Genomic DNA, 24020 nt, shown 5'->3' on the forward strand with positions numbered 1-24020 from the left:
CTGCATCCTCATATGAGGACATTATATTGTAGTGTATTCTCTCTGAGACCTAATGCCACAGTTTTAAAGGTTTTAAAGGTGCAGTGTGTAGATTTTTGAACTTCCATGTGAGCGGACCCGCGGTGCATGTAGATATAAACTGATAATTCTAAGGGAATAAAAACATTATGGTTCATTAAGTAAGGTCTTTATACATCCCTGAAAACATTGTTACACTGAAAAAAATGATTATGGCCCCAATTAAATTAAGCATGATTCAATTTCGCTAGTTTAAATAATAAAAATTTAGTTTTTGATTTTAATTAATAAGTATTAATTGGTTTTAAGCGAATTACATGTGTTTTAAATCCAAGCCATGTAAATTAATTAAATTCAGTTAGAAAATATTAAGTAAACTTTCTGCGCATGCGCACAAATGCACATTCTCCCTGGCGCCAAAAGGAGTTTCCAGTCACGACTCAGTCAGGTTCACGGTGGGAACTTTTCATTCCGGACCCGGAGTTTTCATCATTCGGTCGATTTACACGGTGAGTAATATTTATGTGAGTAATAATGTAGTGTAGCACTGTTTATTACAGTAAATAGTTTGTTCGCTGTATAAATAATATCTGCAAAATGAGTCTTTGGGAGAAATTCCACAGCGACCAACGGACGGTCACATATAACTTACACAAATAATACTTTTTTATGTGACAGAATGTACTTTTAAGATATTTTGTATGAAAATGTAGTTGTATAAGCCTAAAATACGCCGTTTATTTGAAAGGATAGCGTCTATTTAAATGCTTAAGCGCTTTCGGAGATGCTCAGGCCGGTAACGTTATTGGTGTTCCCGCCTAAGTAAAGTTAACGTTACCACAGCCAGTCCTTCGGGAATCTGTCGGCTTCTAATGTGGTTAAACATGACATATAACGTTAAATCCTTTTGGACGGGTCATATTTAATGTCCTTAACTTGTTTGTTCAAGAGCAGTTTGTTTTGGCTGAAGGTAAGGTATTGCTTGCGTGATACCGAAAAAAATTATTAACTTCTGCGGCAACTATTGCATTTAAAGCAATGATGGGCAGATCGTATCCTTAACTGCGTGTTTGTACTGTAGAATTGTTTCCACAGACTCAAACTTTATTTGTGGTGTTACGTTAGAGGTGTTTCGTTCATACTGGACACCATCACAACTCCAAATAACTATGCCTTGTAATAGAAAGTTCCGGGAAATCAAAAATATGGACGAAGGCATGAAGTTATGAGGGGAATTTCCAGTTAGTTCCTATCAGTAAATCTCACAATATAACATTGGATTTCTGAATGTTTTTAGTGTTCACAATTGTAATCATGTGAACATGCCCCTTTTTGCTAGCTTTAATGGTGCAGCATGTAAACTGTTTTAAACTATCAATAATAATTATTGTGTTTTTACTTTCATTTGAGGGACTCTCTGCATGTTCCTGTGACTAGGACACATACCATTTCCTTGATGCCAAAGGAAGTTTCCAGGTTCGCCACTTTCCTGAAGTTGTATTATTCCAGCAATATGCACAGTAAGTATTTTTAGTATTAAAGCATTTTACAATAAACAGTTGACTTTAATGAAATATATCATATAATGTAATATGTTATGTTCCACAGATCACTGCTGTTTTCCAGAAAGGAGGTCTTACTGGGAGGAAAATGGTCAAATATTTCGGCATTTTACAGGAGGTATGTATTCATTTATCAAGTGTCTTTTCCTTTCCCATATGTATTATTATTTAACACAGTGATGTCAAATACAGTGTCCAGACAAAAATGTCTCTGCTTGAATTTAAATTCTACTTAAATTTCAAATACTAAAAGGGTTATAGTTGCCCAAAAAAATGAAAATTCTGTCATTAATTACTCACCCTCATGTCTTTCCAAACCCAGAAGACCTTAGTTTATCTTCAGAACCAAAAAAAATTTAATTTTTTTTTTTTAATGAAATCTGAGAGGTTTCTGGACTTGCATAGGCAACAATATAACTGGCCCAAAAACGTACTAAGGACATAAGTGTAACCATTTATGTGACATCAGTGGTTCAACCGTATCTTTACAGATCTAAAGAATAATTTTAATGTGCAAAGAAAACAAAAATAACTTTATTCAACAATTCTTCTTCCTGCCTCCATTGTCAAGACTACAATGACATATGCGTGTGTTTTTCTTTGCTTATAAACATGGTTCAGCCCATGCATGTTCATGTCAGCAACACCAAACACTTGTGTCATGGTACTCTCATGAATGGCAGACGGTGGCGCGGAGGAGTCTGTATTTTTGTTTTCTTTGCACACAAGTATTCTCGTAGCTTCATGAAATTACTGTTGAACCACTGATGTCACATGGACTATTTTACCAATATCTTTAATGTGTTTCTTGGCCTAAGAACATTTCAGCTGAGTTGCGTTGCTGTCTATGCAGGGTTAGAAAGCTCACAGATCTCATTAGAAATATCTGAATTTGTGTTCCATTTGCAGATTAGGAACAACATGTGGGAGATATACAAATAGATTTGTCAGTTTTCTTTCTCATCTGCTTCCTTTCACTTTAAATAAAAAAAAAACAGCTGTTTATGATGACATACTGATTTGTTTTTGTGCATATTGGCTGGTAAATATCAGTTGATACCCAACCCTACTAATAACAGTTTCTTTTTATTTAAATATAGGACAGTCAAAGAGATGACTCCTTGAAAGACCCACAACACATCACCATGGGCATACCTGTAAAATCCATTACAAATTGCAGTTTGTTGCATGACATATGAACAGTTTTAGCACTATTGTTTTATTCACTATTGAAAAAATACAATATACTGTTTAATCACTATATACTGTTGCCTGTTTCCACATATTAATTTTGCAATTCCAAGTCCGCACTCAACAATGTGGCCTCTTTCACCTGTGAATTTTTGTTAATTTTTATTTTGTGAATGTGCAACGTTAAGTAAGCACTTGTCTTCCAAACACTTGTTGTATATACAAAGAAACTGTTACTGAATTTACATTTGTTGACATTAAAAATAAATTCAAAACATTAAACTTGTTGTGTGTATTTGCAAAGCCATTTAAGAACCTCTCCTTAAGAAAAGGATTTTTTTAAGGTAAGTGATTAAAACAATTTTGAAATTTAGTCAACAAAATGTGATTATTTAAATGTAGCTAAAATAAATTGATTGCAACCACTTACCTTAAAAAATTTGAGTAAATTCAATGAATATTTTTTCTTCAGAAACAATTAAATAAATTAAGAGGAAGTAGCATATTTAAATTGGGCTGAAATTACTCATTTTTTTAATACTAAGTTAACTAAATAAAATTGTTTAAATCCAAATAAATGTGTTTGTTTAAATTTAGATCAAATCAATTGATTGCAACCACTTACCTTAAAAAAATTGAGTAAATTCAATGAATCATTTTTTTCAGTGTATGTATATTATATTGCGCCTCTGTCTAGAGATCATCTTAAATATTACACAGTGCACCGTTAAGTCTAAATGACTTCCCAGACAAGATGCATCATATGGAAGGCCAAATGGTTCAAAAATGTGGATTTAAACACAGCAACAAGTAAAATATGTGTGTTTACTTCTTGAGACCCTGCATCCTCAAATGGGGACATTATATTTTAGTGTATTCTCTTAGACTACATGCCAGTTTTAAGTCCGGATGTCTTGCCCAGACAAGCTGCTTCATATGGAAGGCCAAATGGTTCAAAACCGGAATTTACCTCCTGATACCCTGCATTCTCATATGTGGACATTATATTTTAGTGTATTCTCTGAGACCTAATGCCACAGTTTTAAGTCTGGATGACTGGATGACAAGCCGCTTCATATGGAAGGCCAAATGGTCCAAAAATGTAAATTTAAACATCAACAACACATTAAATATATTGCATATAATGAAACCTGTTCATGGCCATTTTACGCACATTTTGCATAAAGAAAATGGTATATAAAATCAATCTGTTATACCATAGTTGAGACTCTTTATACAAAGTTTGGTAGAAAAACTTGGTGATTTAATTTATTATTATTATTTTGCTATGGATGTTCATTCATGTCTTTTTTCCGGATGTCCTCTACTAAGGACACAGCATAAATTATGAATGAAATATATTTTTTTAATGCTCTAAACAATGTAATGGCATGAAAAGATAAAAACATTTATTTAAAAAAATTCCCAGGTCTCAGGAGGTTCATGTGTATTTCACATATTAAAAATGTTTTCTGCATTTTTTCCTATTAATGCACCAATTTTTCATGTGAAAACAAGTTTTTTTTTTAAACGTGAAGCATTAAATCTGACTCCTTCTCAAACTATGTGTCATAAATCAACATCTCAAGAAAATGTTATGGGGTTTCAAATCAAAATATAACTATCTGTTACAAAACAGGATGTTAATTTCATACATTAAACGTCCTAAAAGCATGTTTATTACGCATTTTGGAAGACACAACAAAATGAACAGAGAAGGAAATTATATTTCAATATTCCTATGAAATATTATATATTATTATGACAATCTTGTCAATTATTACTCCCATTATTACACCTCTTTTTTAAAATCACAGTTGCCCCAAAAGCACATTAATATGCAAATAAGATTTAGTTTATAGATACATTGTATGTAATGAGAAAACCTGTTTTTGGCAATTTTACACACATTTTGCATGAAGAAAAATGGTATATAAAATCATTCTGCTATTGAGACTTTTTACACAAAGTTTGGTTAAAAAAATCCTGAAAACTAAAAATGTATTGCTGATTTTAAAAAAAATGTTTTTGCCTTTCCATGTTCATTCATGTCTTTATAAAAAAAATGGTCTCTGTGTCCTCTACCAAAGACATAACATAACTAATGAATGAAATATATTTCATATATATAGCTTAATTTTTTTTCAATGCTCTTAACAATGTAACGACATACTAACAATAACAAATACTATTTTTTTTTTTTTTTTTACACTAAATTGTTTTCCTGGGTCTTATGAGAGTAATGTGTATTTCACATGTTAAATATATTTTGTTTGCATGTATTTAATGCATGGATTTTTCATGCATAAACAACACACATTTCACATGTGAATGTATGTGTTTTTGAACCGTTTGGCCTTCCATAGCATCAGCCTGATGTGGCATTTGTGAGGCACTGAAGAGAGATGAGACGAGGCTGGAGACGCACGCAATCTGTCACGCGCAGCAGCAGCTTCTCAACTTCCGCCGGACAACAGCAACTGACAAGATACAGATAAGAGAGTATCGCGATCCATCACAGCACACATTACAGGCCTTAAAGGGACACTGAAGTCACTTCTTCATAAGTCTCTGGGTCACTTTATCCATCACTGCGACAGGATTTTAATATCTGCTGCTAAAGTTCAGACTATTACCGAGTGATATATCCACCTTTTTCTTTAACACGGAAGTAAGCCTATGGGTGAGACTTCTGGGTTATTACCCACTGTAGGGAAATAAGGAGAACAACAACTTGCAGCAAACAGTAAAACTGTTGCCACTACAAAGCAGTGTTCATAATTAAAATAATACATTAAAATAATATGGTAAAACACCAATTTGCAATATCAAGCCACTGCCACTATGGCATATAATGTGGATATATCATCTCATATGTTGCACAGGTATATGTGTAGCAATAGGCAAAAATACATTGTATGGGTCAAAATTTGTAATTTTCTTTTATGCCAAAAATCATTAGGATATTAAGTAAAGATCATGTTCCATGAAGATATTTTGTAAAATAGCTACTGTAAATATATCAAATCTTAATTTTTGATTAGTATTATGCATTGCTAAGAACTTCATTTGGACAACTTTGAAGGCAATTTCCAGATTTTTTGGGCTTTACGGTCCTGGCTCACATATTTAAAAATTTGATTTTCTATTTTTATTATCAGTTATCTTAACTAAAACTATTAAAAATCATTTTTGGTTATTGAAATGAAGCTAAAATCAAATGAAACATTGGAAAACCTAAATGCAAATTGAGTAATTTCTCAGCAATCTGAAATAAATTATAAATATATGAGATTAAACTTTGAAAACTTAAACAAAAAATAGAAATATTGGCTTGCCAACTAAGTATAATAAAGGAAGTTGAAGAAATTACTTAAAAAAAACATATACATATAAAAATTAACAAAAAATTCTAATTAGAAACCAAAATTGTCGTGCAATTTTGCAACAGGCAAAAACTTAAATAAAACAAGTTGAAGTGCTAAAATTACTAAAACTCAAAATCTAAATAAAAAATATAAACATATAAAAAATAAACATAAAAACATTATTTAAACTTTTTTTTAATCCCTAAAAGTTAATTTTAAAAAATTACTAAAAGTGAATGAAAGAAACAAATTCAAATTTAAATAATGAATATAAAAATAAAGAAAACACTAAAATAATGATAATTCTAAAATAACACTGGTTATTATATGCACTGATTATTTACCCAACTAAATTCTCTGTATTTCACAATGCAATGCACTTGACCGGACCTTGCAGTTTTACTTTAATGCAGCCAAAAGATTATATAAATATAAAACACCTGCATAACACTCACTGAATTGAACAAAGTGAGGTCAAGTGATAACGTTTTTTTATAAACTGCTGTACCATTTACTGAAGAGGCAGAATGTACACTCTTAAAAATGAAGGTGCTTCACGATGCCATAGAAGAACCTTTTTTGCCTAAATGGTTCCATAAAGAACCTTTCACATCTGAAGAACCTTTCACAAAAGGTTCTTTGTGGCAAATAAGGTTCTTCAGATTATAAAAAGGTAAGAAAGAGATGTTTCTTTAAAGAAACTTTGACTGAATGGTTCTTATGGCATCGCTTGAAGAACCTTTGGAAGCACCTCTATTTTTAAGAGTGTACTGTTTACTTCTAAACACAGCCATTATTTGATTGGACAGACATATTCATTTTTAAGTCTAAATGCCTTAAAGGAGAAGTTTAAGAACAAAAATGTACAGATAATTTACTCACCCTCTTGTCATCCAAGATGTTCATCTTTCTTCAGTCGTAAAGAAATTATGTCTTTTGAGGAAAACATTTCAGGATTTCTCCCTATATAGTGGACTTCAATGGAGCCCCAGAGTTTGAACTTCCAAAATGTAGCTTAAGGGTTGTATCAGCGATTTCTAGCCTGAAACATAAAGTGTCAATTTCAGCTGACCTTTCATCACGATCCGCTCGCTGCCTGCCCCATAAATTGTCTGTGAAAAAACCGCGTCTCTCTGGTCAGCCTAGGGTCCGAGATATGCCAAAAAAACAATCGGCACTACCAACCATTCCACAGATAAACAAACAGTGTTCCAACCAATCAGTGTCAGGGGTTTGGTGTTGTGGCTTTTGCTCCGCCTCCCTCACATCCCTGCACCAGTAGGATCGTGAAGAAAGGTCAGCTGAATTTGACACTTTATGTTTTAGGCTAGAAATCGCTGATACAACCTTTAAATGCAGCTTTAAAGGGCTCTAAATGATCCCAGCTGAAAAAATAATAATAATAAAAATAAAAAAGGTCTAGTTCTAGTGAAAAGATTACAATTTATATACTTTTTAACCTCAAATGCTCGTCTTGTCTAGCTCTGCATCTACTCTGTGTATTCCGGTTCAAGACAGTTAGGGTATGTCAAAAAACTCTATCATTTTCCCCTCCAACTTCAAAATTGAAGTTAGAAAATAACCAATTGTTTCTCTAGATAAGACCCTTTTAGAGCTCTTCAAAGCGGTGTTTAAAACTGCATTTTGGAAGTTTAAACTCCACTATATGAAAAGATATGTTCTCCTCAAAACTAAAAGAAAGACATGAGCATCTTGGATGACAAGGGGGTGAGTAAACCATCTCTACATTGTTGTTCTGGAAGTGAACTCCTCCTCTGGTCCGTTCTGTGGATGTAGAACTGTACACAGCTGTACATCAGCAAACATTACATCCGAAGCAAGACACAAAATCAATTCTGTGATTCAATCGGCAGGGATGAATAAACGCCAGGTCTGTGTTTCAAAAGCAAAGCTTTTTATTGCAAGTATTAGTGAAAGATACACTCCAAACTGAAGCAAAGCAACACTAAAAGGCCATTGATCTACAAAGAGTATTATTAAACAAAGAAAGACATTTCAAAGGAAAATAAACATCCCTTGGTACATTAGAGAGACTCTTTGCGAGCACGGAGAGAGAGAGAGATGGGAGGACAGAGCCACGGAGATCCCGACTCGCAACGGCTCGAACTTTGGCTCTTTCGCTAAGCGTCGACGAAAGCCGCCGCCATCGGCGCCGTCCTCCGGTACCAAGAGACGTGAGACGTGAGCGACAGAAACGGAGGATGGACAGACTCGCCGTACGGTTGCATCGGATGGTTCACAGTCCGTTTTTGGAATGCTGGAGCTTTGCGTTGCAGTAAACCGTTTTGTAAACATTTTTAGGAATCGACTCGTTCGGCGATTTGGGTGCAACTTCGTCCGGCGCCCGATGCCTCTGTCCTCCTGGAAAACGGCGACGTGACCGTTTTGAAATACAGACGGCGGCCTCTTCTCCGAATCTCCAAGCGCTTCGCGACAGTTAGTGGTTTGAAAGAGAACCGAGATGCCGCCTAGGGAGTTAGTAAGTATGCTTCTCTACGCACAACGAAGGCCTTTCGACAGACGTCTCAAGTCCGCTCGGAAAGAAACGAGAGTACAGTTAAGGCTGAGGCTCATATATTTCGAATATATATAATATCTGAGTGGAATGGGACCCTCTCTGGCACGAAGACAATTGAACTCAAGCAAATGACGAAGGACAAACACCACCATCTGCTTCTGTAAAGCACCGGACACATCCTTCCAGGGGGAAAAAACGTGTATGGCTAAGAGTTTAGCAGCTCTGGATGGAAAAACAATCAGCTTTTCAAATCTTCTTTTTGGAATAACAAAGTCAGTGTGGTTCTCCGTCCCGTCCCGTAACGAGATGAGATGAGATGCGGCGAGTGGGATGCGACGAGCCTCTTCGCTGGAGACGTGGACCATCAAGTTGGAAGTGACTTCATCGAACACTTCGGCCCACTCTGTGGTTGTGCTTGTGTAAGTGTGTGTGTGTGTGTGTGTGTGTGTGTGAGAAAGAGGATGTCGAGGGCGTCCGTTCGACCCCCAAACTCGCCCCCCGTAACTCTGCGGAGACTCCAGCCGCGTAAGCACTCCCTCAATAAATACACCGTTAAATATTTCCCATATATATTTCCAATATATTAAAAGAAAAAAAACAAAACAAAACACATTTAAATAGGACAACAAAATAAAAGTTGGCTCAATAAAAGAAGAAAAAGATACGTGTTATGATTTAAAAACAACTTGGTTTTTCTCTTACAATTAGACTCTAAAATTGTTAAGGATATTGTCGTCAGGCATTAGTCAAGCATTATACTGTAATCCAAGTAATATCAGGGCGAATCTCAAGAAAACGTATCCACCTCCGACATCAAAAGACAAATGTGAAATAATATTTTGCATGAGAAAAATCACTCCTTTTTTAACAACCATTATTTTGTGTTTATGTATTTTAATATATTATTTTTTTTGCAATACACTAATCAGAATTTAGAGAGGAGCTTGTGTTGTAAATGTCATTAAAATATGGCCACGATGCCTAAAAAATAATAACAGGCTTCATTTTCATTTTTGAATCTGCAAGACAAAAATGAAGTCTATTTTAATAACCAATGCAATTATTGCATTTTTTTACTGACAATTAAGCACAGCTTTTTTTTTTTCATTTCCATAATTTTCAGTGATTATAGAATGATATTTCCTAATAATAATTAAATATGCATGAAGGAATAGCAATGCATCAAATACCGTGCAACTGAGACATGTTAAATTGTCATAAAAAGCTACAAAAAAGCTTTGTTTTCTTTATGCAAAACATAAGTGCTACTTTCTATCATTTTGTTGGAGTGTAGTACAACTAGATTTCTTTTTGCATGAGAAAAATGTAGCCTATTTTAATAACCAATGCAATTATTGCATTGTTTTCATGACAATTAAGCACAGCTTTTTTGTAATCCCAATCATTTACAGTGATTATAGAATAATTTTTCCTAATAATAATTAAATATGCATGAAGGCAAGGCAATGCAACAAATACAGTGCAACTGGGATGTATAAAACTATAACCGTTTTAATACTAGAATCATTTTTCACATTGAATTTAGAGATTTTGGAATGTGTTAAATTGTCCACAAAAAAAAAAAAAGCTACAAAAAATCTAAAAAAAAAAAAAAAGGCTTTGTTTCTTTATGCAAAACTAAATTGCTTATTTCTATAATTTTGTTGGAGTGTAGTACAACTACATGAGAAAAATGAAGCCTAATTTAACAAAACAGACTTTTTGCATTATTTTCACAACAATTAACACATTTTCCTCAAAGTTTTGAGCTACAAGTTGAGTCAAAGGTTTACATACACCTTGCAGAATTTGTAAAATGTTAATTATTTGACCAAAATAAGAGGGATCATAAAAAATGCATGTTGTTTTTTTTATTTAGTACTGACCTGAATAAGATATTTCACATAAAGATATTTCACATATAGTCCACAAGAGAAAATAATAGATGAATTTATCAAAATTACCCCGTTTCAAAAGTTAAACTGCCCGCTGTTCTTCAGAAAAATCCTTCAGGTCCAACAAATTGTTTTTTTTTGTGTGTGTGTGTGTATTTGAACCCTTTCCAAAAATTACTGTATGATTTTGAAATCCATCTTTTTACACTGAGGACAACTGAGGGACTCATATGCAACTATTACACAAGGTTCAAACACTCACTGATGCTTCAGAAGAAAAAACAATGCATTAAGATCCAACTTTTGAACAGAATGAAGATGTGTATATTTTTCTTTTTTTGCCTAAATATCATATTTGTTTTCATTTAGTACTGGCTTTCAGAAGATACAGATGATAGTTACATGTTTCCCAGAAGACAAAAATAACTTAAATTTACCCTGATCTTCAAATTCCAAAAGTTTTCACCCCCGGCTCAATGCATCCTTTTTCCTTCTAGAACTGTCTGTAATAGTTGCATATGAGTCCCTCCACAAAAAAGCAGAAAAACCAAAGAATCTGTAGTAGCTGAAGGATTTTTCTGAAGAACAGCAGGCAGTTTAACTGTTCAGAACAAACAAGGGACTCATAAACAGCTATCACTAAACAAAACAACACAGTATTATGAATCAAGTGTATGTAAACTTTTGAACAGGGTCATTATTATAAATTAATCTGTTATTTTCTTATGTGGACTATATGTAAATGTCTTTTATGTGAAATATTTCATTCAGGCAAGTAAAAATAACATGCATTTTGTGTGATCCCTCTTATTTTGGTCAAATAATTAACATTTAGCAGATTCTGCAGGGTGTATATAAACTTTTGCCTTCAACTGTAATTTATCATCTAAATGGAGACGATACTCACTATATATAATGAGAATTTGGGTAGGGCAGCGCATTTAATTGTCTGTCAAAATGGTCAAAAAATAGGTTTGATTTTCTTTATGCGAAACATAACGTCTCATGATGTTGGCATGAAACGTGAACATGTTCTTCCATGAGATTCACCCATTTGCAGTTTCACTATAACATATGCAGCATACCAAGGTAAGTGAGGTGCAGTGTTTTGAGATCTCTCTTCGAGGTATATCCTCCTGGACCAACGGGCACCCATGTGACAAAATAAACAGGCCACGGGGGTCAAAACGCATACTGTACGTGTCTAGGTTTCTACGGGCCATTGCACATTGAGAGGGATCGATCAGCCACCACCGCAAGACAAACAATGACATTTTTAAGCAGCCATAGTGAAGTCCAGAAAGAGACGTCACAGAGGCCCCGTGTAAACCTTTCAAAACGCGATTAACCTAACCTCAGCAGATTTCAAGCACTAGAGACCGTCTTTCGCTGGAGTACGTGAAAAAAGAGCATTATGAAGGGGAGGGGAAAGAAAAAGGAGACTTTGTTTCCTTGTTTGGGTGGCAGTCTTTAAAGTGCTGTGCTAGGCTTTCCTGTCCAGGGTCAGGCCGTGTCAAATGAGTGTCCGCTCTGCCCCCTATCTATCTAAAGATAGCACATTCACCTATATGAACGCTTCCATTGCATTGGTCCGGACTCCTAATACAGTATCTCAACCGTTTGCTCGTATACTTGGCATATATCATCGTCGTTAGAACATCTGAATATACAAAGAGGCACCGTTACGAGCCTCCCGATCGAGACAAAAACGTGTGTGTGTGTTCGCATGTGTGCAACACCTTCTTCAAGGTAAGAGTAAGACTAATATGCTCTTTGATTTCTCACTTTAGTCTCAGATTATTCAGCACCATCAAGAGGAAAGGCACTTTCTAGGAACTTTGAACTCGTGTTAGGTTTTAGACCCTAAAAGAAGACCCTCCCAAAAGCTCTAAAATAAAAGACGAGACGAGAGAGAGGAGAGGAGAGGAGAAAACACGTCGACCGACTCTTTCTAGCTTTCTGGATAACGGAAGCCACGACAGGCAACGAACTCAATCTCAAAAAGTGTGCTACGAAACCCACAACATCTGCTACCACAGTTACTTGCGAATACAAGACAAACACTCGTTACAATCTTCGGCTAAAACATACTGAGGCAGCTTTAAAGGAATCGCTTGGCCAAAAATTTTAAACGTTTTCTCACTTTAATATTCACTGAGATCCGTTCACTTTTGTTGCATGGAAAAAAAAAAAGACTTTTAGAATTATTTATAACCAAACTATTCCTTTAAAGACACATTTCTTGCCTAAATTAGAGGCAAGGGTTAGTAAAATATATATATTTAAAGTTAAAACTACATAAAAATAAACTTGCATGACACCTCATTAAGATTGCTTCTGAAACTGATAGCTGTTTGGCATCCACACACAGACGCTTTTACTTCCGAGGCTCTGAAGCACCGATAAGCGGTTTCATTCGGGAAGGTGAAATAAAAAAGATGGCAATTTCAGTAGCTGCTGTCGCTTAAACCACTTTTGATGGGCATGAAACATGCTGTACCTTCTTCAACAGGCTCTAATGCACACTTTCTAAAACAAAACGGAGAAAACCCATCACAGCAGCCTACTGCGTTACTTATACTGATCTGATTGCATAAACTGCAGTTGTGGATTTTAAAGGGACTGAAATTAAGGTTATTTTTCTAGTGCTTGACCACAATCGTATTCTGACTGGCCACAGTGCTGTACCTTTCTATGCAATAAAATCAAACGCAAATCTAACAAACAAACAAACATACAAAACGACCAAAAGTCTGTCCTGATGAGAAGGTTTCTCCTCAGAGTGTGAGAAATACATGCAACCAGCACCGTTTATGCATCCCATGTTCCATCTTACACATTAAGTCTCTGCCAATTGCTGATGCCGCCACGGGCCGCACCTAATAGCACCATGCATTACGCATTATTTAGTGCAGATTATCACCTTTAAACAGCGGGACATGCTTCAGATGGCGCACGGAGAGACGGTGAGGCACCCGACGCTCAATGCACCCTTCAAGTAGAATACCATACTGACCCCTGGTGGCCCTCCAGTGAAAGAGAACAAATCAGATGCTCAAACGGTCCCTTGTGCTTAGGCAAACTGAAGCATGAACCCGCCGGTCGGACTTGAACAAGCACAACAGCAGCGAAATCCTTTGAACAGGCAGGGCAGTGAAAATCGAGACGTTGAAACCGTGAGATTTTATTAAGGCCGTACAGTTGAGAGTGGCCACAACTGTGCCCTTGGGTTGGACTAAATGAGGTGCGTTTGCTCCGTTTCCGACCTCCCGACGTCTTGCATTTCTCGCAGGCACTTGTTAACGCACCAAGGTCAATCGTCAGGTAACGCTGCTGCACTTTCAGCAAAAACAAACTCTAAAAGTGCCAAACATGCACACCTCCATCTTAAAAACCAACCGCTTTCGGATGCCTTTTTGTTCCCCCGATCGCACACAGGAGGTATTCTCATCCTGCTAACGGATTATTGCACTAAACTATGATCTGTCACACAACACGGACTAAATCGAGACAAAGTGCGGGAGGGGCTGCGTTTGATCGAGACGAATAAATATTGGAGGGAATTTGGGTGTTAAAAGGAAGAAAAAGCATCAAAACATGATCACTTTGCGTTGTAGTACACGAAAGAGCGTAAATTTGCTTAAACTAAAACTCATCTTTCTGCCCCCCGGCGGGGTTCGTCATAAAGGACTTTTTACGCTCTGCAATGGCACTTCTCTAACAATAAAAGCTTCTGTTTTTAAAACGCTAACGCACAGTTGGTTCTTCACGACTGACACTTTAACACGTAGTTAAGTCACCATTGGCTACAAAAATAATTGAGAACGGGAGGAAAGTACATTGCTAGTGTGAGCGCCTCTGTGCGCAGGCGTTCCCCAAAACTTTCTTTCCTTTCGCTCTTCCAGACTCAGTCTTTCCATCCGCTTCCATTCGAATCTCATTTTGGGGGAAGGACAAACGGGGGACAAAGTGCTGTTAGAAAACGTTGAGGTACAAGGCGTGACAGGCCAGGCAGGGGAAGTAATTAAACGGTACGTCTACAGACGGCAGGGAAGAGGAGCGGGGACATAGACGGGCTTCCCTTTTGGTTGTCGTCGAGGGTTTTGGAGGGGATGTGACAGAACGGCCTCAGCCGGCTGGTTTAATATTGCATAATAGTGCCGAGGTCCACTTGTGGAATTAAAGCAGGCCTTCCTCATCCTGCTGCACAGTGTCGGGGCGGGCCGCGCTTCCGTCGCCACAGAGATCGACCCTTCGGGACGCAGGCTTTTGGGAGGTGTGACGGCGGGTGTATGCGGTTGTCGGGTTGGTGTGCGTGACTAGTCGAACGTGGGATGGATGTGAGCTGGCTTAGGCAAAGTACATGGTCCTCAGGGTGTCGTGGTGAATCTGCACAGCTTTGGCCAGCGCCTGGGGATCCCGGCCGTTACTCTGTCCGGAGACGTGGCTTCCCTCAGCGCTGAAAGAGAAGAGAGCGAGCCAGGTTGTTATAAATGTGTGTGACCCTTAAGTAGCACTTGTATATTTGTAGAAATAGCCAAAAATACATTGTTTGGGTGAAAATTATTGAGTTTTCTTTTATGCCAAAAATCATTAGGATATTAAGTAAAGATTATGTTCCATGAAAATATTTTGTACATGAAGAACTTCATTTGGACATTGATTTTTAAAGTGTTTAGATTTTATTTTGCACCCTCAGATTACAGTTTTTTTTTTCCAGTTAGTAACCAAGGGAACATTTCTCATGTTTATTCAGTTTCATTTGACAAACTAAAAACTGAAACAAAATGAATACAAACTATATAGACATACTTAATTTAAAAACAAATTTAAAAGATGACAAAACTCAACATGGTTACTAAAACTTCAACTAAAGTTACAATCCTGCATAATCTGCAATTTAGGATGAAAACAAAAAAAACTAAAATGTATTGCTCTGAAAAAAATCAGCTTAATTTTAAACCAGGGTTATTACAGTTAACAAACTAAAACTGTAACTAAAATTAAAAACAGAAAAAACTATATTCTTTTCTTGAAGTAAAATAATCGGTACCTAAAAATTAATATAAAAATAAAATAAATACATTTTCTTTTTTAGCTAGATGCCAATACAACATTTCATATTTTATTTTATACAATTTTTTTTTGTTTGTCTGTTTTTTCCCCAAACAGTGAAGACTGCAGTGTTTTATTTTACATTTAATTATTCAGTTTCTTACTAGAAGATTAGACAGACCTAATGAGAAACTTTATTTCATTCTCTTTTTTTATCATTTTTTTTATATTTTTTTATTATAATTAAATTTTTATTTCAGTTGTATCTTTGTACTTTAGTTGGTTATTTGCTTCACTAAAAAGAAGTCAAATTAAAACAACTATATCTTACGGTTTAAAAGTTTGTAGGAATTTGGTACAAGCTTTCAGCATTTAGTAATTTTTTTTCTGTCATTTATAAATATTGTACATATAATATCATATATAATATGATAAAATTTGGTATCCTAATTATAAAAAAAAAAAAAATCAGGAAATTACCATCACAAAATCATTCGTTTAGACTGCAAAACCAATCTATTAATTATGAAATGCTGGTGGGACAGCCAAAGCTAAAGTAGGAACTGAGAAATATATTGAAAACTATTTTTTTGAACTATCTGAAAAAATCTGCAATCTGAGGGTACAAAAAAAATTTAAATAGAGAAAATCGTATTTAAAGTTGTCCAAATTAAAACCTTAGCAATGCATATTTTACTAATCAATAATAAGGTTTTGATATATTTACAGTAGGAAATTTATAAAATATCTTCATGGAACATAATCTTTAATTCATATCCTAATGATTTTTGGCATCGATGATTTTGACCCATACAACATATTTTTGGCTATTGCTACAAATATACCCGTGCTACTTTTGAGGTCCCTGTCACATATATTGTACAATGAATACATAAGTTAAGCTATATCACCAGTAACAGTGGTATTGTAAGACAGCAGTGCACACACACCTGTCGTGTTCTTTGTCCACCAAGTGGTATCGCGCACGGAAGGCCACCAGGTGGGCGTAGTAGGCTGGCGCGGGGATGGAGACGGAGCGGGTACAGCGCACGTACGTGTGGCACAACTGGTAAGTGAGCAGCTGGAACTCATCAGCAGTGAAGCAGTTGTCGTCCCACAGGACATGGTAGTGGGAGGGTCGGCTAGTGCCCTGAGGAGAGGAAAACAAAGAGAAAGAGGAGTCAAATTCACGCTAAAGGCAGAATCTTGCAATTCAGACTGCAATTCTGAGAAGAAAACTGTGAGATAATATTAACTCTGTTTCCACCACAGAATAAAAAATAAAAATAATTGCGACTTTTTTCCCCTCACAATTCTATTTACATCTTAAAATTCAGACTTTTTTTTCTGAGTTTTGCTAGTCTAAGAGGACCAAAGGTCCATTTTAAGAAGGAAAAAAATATATATATATGCGAGTAAATCGGCTAAATACACGCGAGTCATTGCTATGATTGACAGTAATAACCGGACGAAACATCTGACAAGCTGATGTCAAAAAAACAGCTGTGCATTAAATAATTCAGAGTAAATTCAGAGTAACAAAACTACAGCAGTAACAAGTTTGGGTTGGCTAAATATAGGCTATTTAATAGCTTTTACAGTTCAAGATAAAGCTTAAAAGATGTAGTTATTAAATTATATAAAATATTTCAAATTCATATTGATTCATATTGAGTGCATTATTTAATTCTTATACCATTAATATTTAACTTATTTAATTTGCAGTGAACGATGTAGAAGTATTTAAATAATTCACCCTTATAGGCTGTTTGTGTCTGAGCTTATTTATTTAATTATTTTAATGACTTTCTGCTCTTGCTATACTATATACTTGAGTGCGGTAAAAGTACTACAATTTATTATAATAGTAATTTTATAATAAATTTTATTAAATTATAATAAAAACTAGGGTGTTGAAATGGCAGCTGCAGCCAATGATTGATCCTCTGCTGCCATCTTCTGGTCATATGGGTAATTTCATGTCATTTTCATCTTAAAAAGACATTGTTTGGTCTTTATGAATGAGAAGTGAATCTTTGAAGTGAATTTTATTGCACAGCTGTAGAGTTGAAAAATAACAAAGGCTTTAAAACATTACAAGATTTTAAAAATGTGTTCAATGACTATGAAGGCAAGTTACTGATTATCAAGAATTCTATTTCATACTATTGTACTATTACTATTACAATCATTGATGCTCCCACTGCTTCCACCCCTGTGTCCACAACTGGTTTCATTATATTATTATATTTCTACTAGGGTTCCACTTAGTTATTTTTTCTGTCACTTAAAAAGTAGGATATCATCTGTCATTGCCATTATTGGATCCTGGATCTGTCTCATTATATTGAGGTTAACTACTGCTCCTTTTGCTGTTTAACATTGTATTATACAGATCTGGCCATTAAAAATGCGTCTATTTTCACGCGGCAGCCTGCAATTCGGCACGCGTGGGCACGCGTCCTGCCGCAGCGGCTTTTTTAGATTTTTTTACAACGTTGTTGCACTTCATATAATATCCACCAGGTGGCGCAAGGAACAACATTCTGTAGCCAAACACCATGGCCAGCTCTAGGGGGCGTTGGTCACAAATACCAGTACAATAGTTCAATGATTCCTCTTTCCTGAAATTATGGTTCAAACCAATAGCAAAAAGATAGCCTATTCATAAGCAGGTGCAGTTGTATTGTTATTTTGTTTTCTTTCTTTGTTTTCCTGACGAACATTTATTAGACTGCATCGGAAACAGAAATGTTAATTTCGGTTATTTTATTTCTCCAACCGACAACTGACGTAAACCGCTAAATTCGTTTTCAGGGATTAATTATACACAAGCAAGAAGCAGCATAAACATCAGAACCTCACGTGCAGAGCTTATGCACAGAGAAAAACCCAATAAACCTATATATAATAATAAATAAAATAGGCCCACATAAGAAATATATGTTTTTCTTTTCTGAATGAATAATAATTTAACAAATTAATAAGTAGCAAGCCTATATGCAGAATTTTAGGCAATTTCTGTGATGCGCCCTTAGCAGCATCTTGTTTCCATTTTTTTTTTTACAAATAGCCTACGCGTTTTTTTTTTGTTGTTGTTTTTTATTTTTTTATTGTGATTGTACACAAATAACAGAAATATGTAAAATATCATAGTTTTAAGCAATGCCGTACTCTTGAACGAGTATTGTAAGCTGTATCCACTTTATTAAGGGGAAAAAAAATCAAGTGATCCTGACGGCGCCGCGGGCAGTTAAATTACTCGACAACTTTCACCTTGAGAATAAAATACATTTACTTTAGTATATGCCATTTTCTGTAGTCTGGTGCCTTTTATTTAATTTTTTACACAATGCAAATACTCCATATTTACAAATATTACAAAAGACGTCTGTTCTGCAACATTTTCAGTGGCGTAAGTGATAATACGAGTAACATATCGTTTTTGACGCGGGAGACCCGAGTTCGCATCCGCCTTATGGTGAAATCATTTTCGAAATCGTCTCCCTTTTCACTTATATCATTTGTCATATCGGAAAGGCATTTGTTTATTTGTTAATTAATGAAATAATTGAAAAGATGAGTTAAAGTATCAACTAGGGTTAGGTCACCTACCGTAAGTGTATCTGAGCACTATACTGTACTTTTAGGAGTGTTAATTAATTTTATTATTATTATTATTATTATTATTATTGTCTTTAGATTTGTTCTTACATTTTGATGCTGTACATTATTATGACGCACTGCCCATGCAGTTTTTTTTTTTTTTTTTTTCTTAAAAACTAATTGAAGTGAAAGGGAAGAAACCCATGTAGATTTGGTCTAATGTCCATAAATACTATAGCCTAGTATTATATCCTAATATAGAAAATAATTTAGACAAATAAACAGAAGGCTCACTTTTGAAAACAATAAAGCTTAGCCTATATGACCGACAACGAATACAACAATTGTTAAGTATCAAAAGTGCTCCAGTGAGTTATGCAATTTTTTTCCACCTTTTTTTCTTTTTCTTTTTTTTTAAAGTGGAAAAGTAGTTCTTCTATTTCGGAGAAGTTCATTAAGTCTGTCTCTTAACAGCTTCCAGTCACGAACTGCGGGTACTCCGACCAACGATCAGTAAAAGTTTTTTTTTTTTTTTTTTATTCATCTTTAAACAGCTCCGATTTACATCATTTTAGCCTGGAACTAGGCTTAAGTCTGTTCTGGGAAACCAAAGGGAAGTGTATTTTTAAAAAAAAAAAATTATCAGTTTTCTGAAAAGTAGCCGTTAATGAGGCATCAGCGTTAAGCGGCATGCAGTATAAAGAGCGAAATGTTTATGAATGGCAGAGTGGGGGTGGGGTGGGGTGGGGTGTTGAATGCTGTCTGTTGCCTTGTTGTAATCAACATTTGGAGACTTGGGGGTGCTGGGGGCGGATTCCGACTGCATTCAGTTGCATTTCGAATTCAGCATTCAAATGCATGCCAGGGAGAAGGGGAAAGCTTTCCTCACACGCTCCACTTTTTCAAAACATTAGTGTCCAACCTGACACGCGGGTTAAACAACCCGAACCCGACCGTTTTCAAATAACCCACCCGCAACTCGGACCGCAGAATAAAAAAAATAAATATTGTACCCGACCCGCCTCCTGACCCGTATGTTTAATACTAAAGTGATTAAGCTGTGGAGATGCAGTCTGAAATATCCCGACATCAGAAATCCATTGGTGTACAAGCTAAAAAATAAAATTAAAATAAAACAATGTGTCCTGTTGTAAAGTCGTTGCCGTATTGTTGTGTATGAAGTTCAGATGTTATTATTTTAAGAAATATATATGTTTTAGGATTCTCCTTATTTTTGTTTTAGACATCCATCAATTACGGTGAATAAAAAAATTCCGCGCTGGTGGAAACAAGACTTTCGCTTCTACTTTTGAGACCGGTGTTCTGACGTTTTTCTAAAAAAAAAAAAAAATAAGAATTCAAAATTCTAAATTTATTGTCATAAAAACAGAAGGTGAATATAATTCAAAAATGTTAAGTATTTGCTGATTAAAGAAAACATGAAGGATGCCGCTTAATATCTGGCTTTTACGTGAACTTTAAAGCATATCCCTCATTCCATTTGTTTTCTTTGTTTTGTAATCTTTATATTATTTTCGTGAAATGTATTTTTGCTCAACATGCATTTCTCGTGGCCACGAGTTTAATGAATAAACCAACCTGCGTGACATTAGTAACCCAGAATTATTTGAGATATTTCGTTTTGAGTTAAGAAATTGTTTGCCTATATTAATTGTTATAGAAATTAATACAATATTAAATAATTATACAGGCGATGCTGTATATGCTAATGCTGTCTGTGCGCAATGTAGACAGCTTTCACAAGTGTTTACATGTATTACATGTTGGCCTACTTCAAATTAAATAGCCCTGCAAGAAACATTTCATGTATCCCACAATCTTGTCCATTGACTGACCTTCTTTTTTTCCCATTATATTTGTATTATTCGTTTGTATTCGTTATTTTTTCCTTCATTTTGATCTCGTTACATAACATTCTGAATGTAAATGATACTGTAAAGGTGCTATGACTGGGGTTTTTACTGGAATGCAGTTTAAAGGTTAAATTTAACATATATTGTATTTTATTTAGTCTAACTAATAGACAAATAACTGAAGAGTGAATCATTCACATAGTTTCATTTGGAAATAATTTATCGTCACACAGTAAAATAGGCCTACATTCCTTCTCTTAACTAAAGAATTGAACATATAAAATATGAATTGAACATTTTATTTTGTTTAGTCCAATTAACAGACTAGACTATATAAATATTAAACTGTTTTACTGAGAAATGAATCATTCACGTAGTTTCATTTGTAAATGAAAACATCATGTATCGTCACACAAGGGGATAAATACAATCAAAAAGTCAAAACGTAATTGGCATAATTGTCAGGCGTTAAAAATAAATAGCCCTAACCAGGTATTGAAATAATAATAACCTATAATAAGAATAAATAATAAGTGATTTAGAGCTATCTACTTTTTTCTTTATTGTGAGTCACTTAACCTAAATAACTTTATATATGCTATTTGGCATATATTTAGCAAATATTGTGAACTACAATTATGCCAATAAAGTTTTGACTTTATGATTGTATTAATGCCCGTGTGTGACCATACGATTTACAAATGGAACGTGAATGATTCACTCGACAATGAAACACTATATAGGTTATAATTAGACTAAAAATGAATATATGCCATATAGTATAATCAAAGCTTTCATGGCATGTCAGCATTTATCATTTAGATTCGGAATGTTAAGAGATCGAAATTAAGGGGGACATACTGAATATAAACGAATAATACATTTATTACAGAAAAAAAGGATCAATTAATGGATAAGACTTAAGGATGCATAAAATGTTTCTTGCAGTGCTATTTAATTTGAAGTACTTATATGTAATAAATTCTTGATAAACTTTTGAATGCTGTCTACATCGCGCACAGACATTCGCATATACAGCATTGCCTATTGTTAATATATAACTTAATATTGCATTAATTTCTATAACAATTAATAAAAACATTTCTTAACTCAAAATAAAAAATATAAATAAACCTATCTCTGATAATCCTGGGTTATGGTTACGCAGGTTTGTTTATGAATTAAACATAAGGATGTCGTTACCTCGACAAAATAATCTTGTGGCCACGACATAATATGACATTCCCAGGAATTAATATCTCGTGGCAATGACAAAAAGTAATATGACGTTCCTACGAATTCATTTGTGTGGCCACGACAAACATAAGTGAACCGAAGGTGTCCCCTCCAGGTTACCGTACCTTTTATTTTGCAGCAATGTTTTCAGCCTGCTCCAGTCCAGTGCGTTACATGACTGCCCCCTACTGATCATGTCTTTCCTATGTCATTGTATTTTCCGTGTTCCTTTGGAATACACCGGTGTCACGCGAGACCACTTTACTTCCCGCGCGCATTTTAAATGGCCAGATCTGTAATATCACTACTATTGTATATTGTATTGCTCCCTATTCAATAATTAATCATGATAATAATAATGGTTACCATTACAACTCATGAAAATATGGATTTAACTTATCTCTGTACCCATTTAAACTACCACATCCATACATTTACAGCTTGTTTTTTGTTCTTCCCCCATTTTTGTTCCCATCTTCTTGTATTCTTTTTTTTTGTTTTGTTTTGTTCTCTCCCCCTCTGTGTCTCATTTGCATATATGTGTGTATATATCGGTGACTGGTCTCAGCCTATGTCATTATGTTGCTGTCTATATATGTTTTATTGTGCTCAATAAAAAAGAAAAAAGAAAGAAAGAAAAAAAAAATGAATATGATTAAGATATCCTTGAAGAGAAGTATCGCTAGCTAGCTAACGTTAGCCTAAACACGTTATGATAGTGTTTTTCTGTCAGCATTTAAATGTTCAACTATGCAGGTACTCTCCTGGGATTACAGGCTCGGCATTTAAATGATATGTTGTTAAATAACATGAAACTGAATGTTCATGCCGTTATCATTATTTACGATGTCGCAATTATTATTTTTCTCAGTTTCTGATAAGAACGAGAAAGTAGAGGAGTCTCAAGAGCGTCCACCTATATATAGCACATATAAAATGAGCTTCAGCGGAAGTTTAAGAGCTGGTTTATCATTATGCAGAAGTTCTAAAGAACGCTCTGTGCATATGGTCAGTTGCAATTATCTTATTTTAATTTGTGGTGGAAATTAGCTTCCATATACTTTAACTTTTTCTTTTCTTTAATTATTTTTATGATGTGTCCAGACATTTTTCTTTCGAGTTTTTTTAGCATAATTATGTGACATTCACCCTTTTATACTCTGACTGGACGCCTGTACTGGATTACATAATGGTTATTCTCGCTGCTAAATCTTAATCTGCGTGCAAAATCATTTGTCAAGCAAACAAGGAGCCATTTTACACACAACACCAGACCAGCGGGTGGCTTGAAAGTGACATTTCAGGCCGTGAAAATGTGTTTGTCTGTACCTGTATTCCAGCATGACTGCAGAGGTAAAAGTCAAACTCGTAGGGGTGTGTGATATCCGTGTCGACTGTCGTACCAGCAGGAATGTTTCCGCTGCGACCCACCTGTGTGGGAAATAAACAGAAAAAAAACCATTAAACATTAAAAAAAAAAAAAAAACTTTAGTTTTTGACAGAAAAATTAACTGAAAAGCTGAGCTAATGTATTGAAAAAAAATAAAAATGACAAAAGCACTAAACTAAAATGAATGAAAACTGAACACATAAAAATAAACGCAAATTCAAAATAATAAAAAATACTACATAAATAATACTAAAATGTGGGCCTGGAACACAAAACCAGTGATAAG

General features: G+C 35.0%; 1 protein-coding gene across 1 annotated transcript in view; it reads right to left on the minus strand.

Moving 5' to 3' along the window:
• Positions 1–13574: 13574 nt before the first annotated feature.
• The window catches only part of LOC141342489 (protein argonaute-3-like), a 55865-nt gene continuing 45419 nt past the window's right edge, over positions 13575–24020 (minus strand). The window contains exons 14-16 of the mRNA XM_073846946.1: positions 23674–23775; positions 16579–16778; positions 13575–15032 (exon numbers count right to left, since the gene is read on the minus strand). Of these exons, the coding sequence (XP_073703047.1) occupies positions 14924–15032; positions 16579–16778; positions 23674–23775 (411 nt within the window). The 3' untranslated portion in view covers positions 13575–14923. The remainder of the gene's footprint in view (positions 15033–16578; positions 16779–23673; positions 23776–24020) is intronic.

Source organism: Garra rufa, chromosome 9 (genome assembly GCF_049309525.1).
Source record: "Garra rufa chromosome 9, GarRuf1.0, whole genome shotgun sequence".
Lineage (NCBI taxonomy): Eukaryota > Metazoa > Chordata > Actinopteri > Cypriniformes > Cyprinidae > Garra > Garra rufa.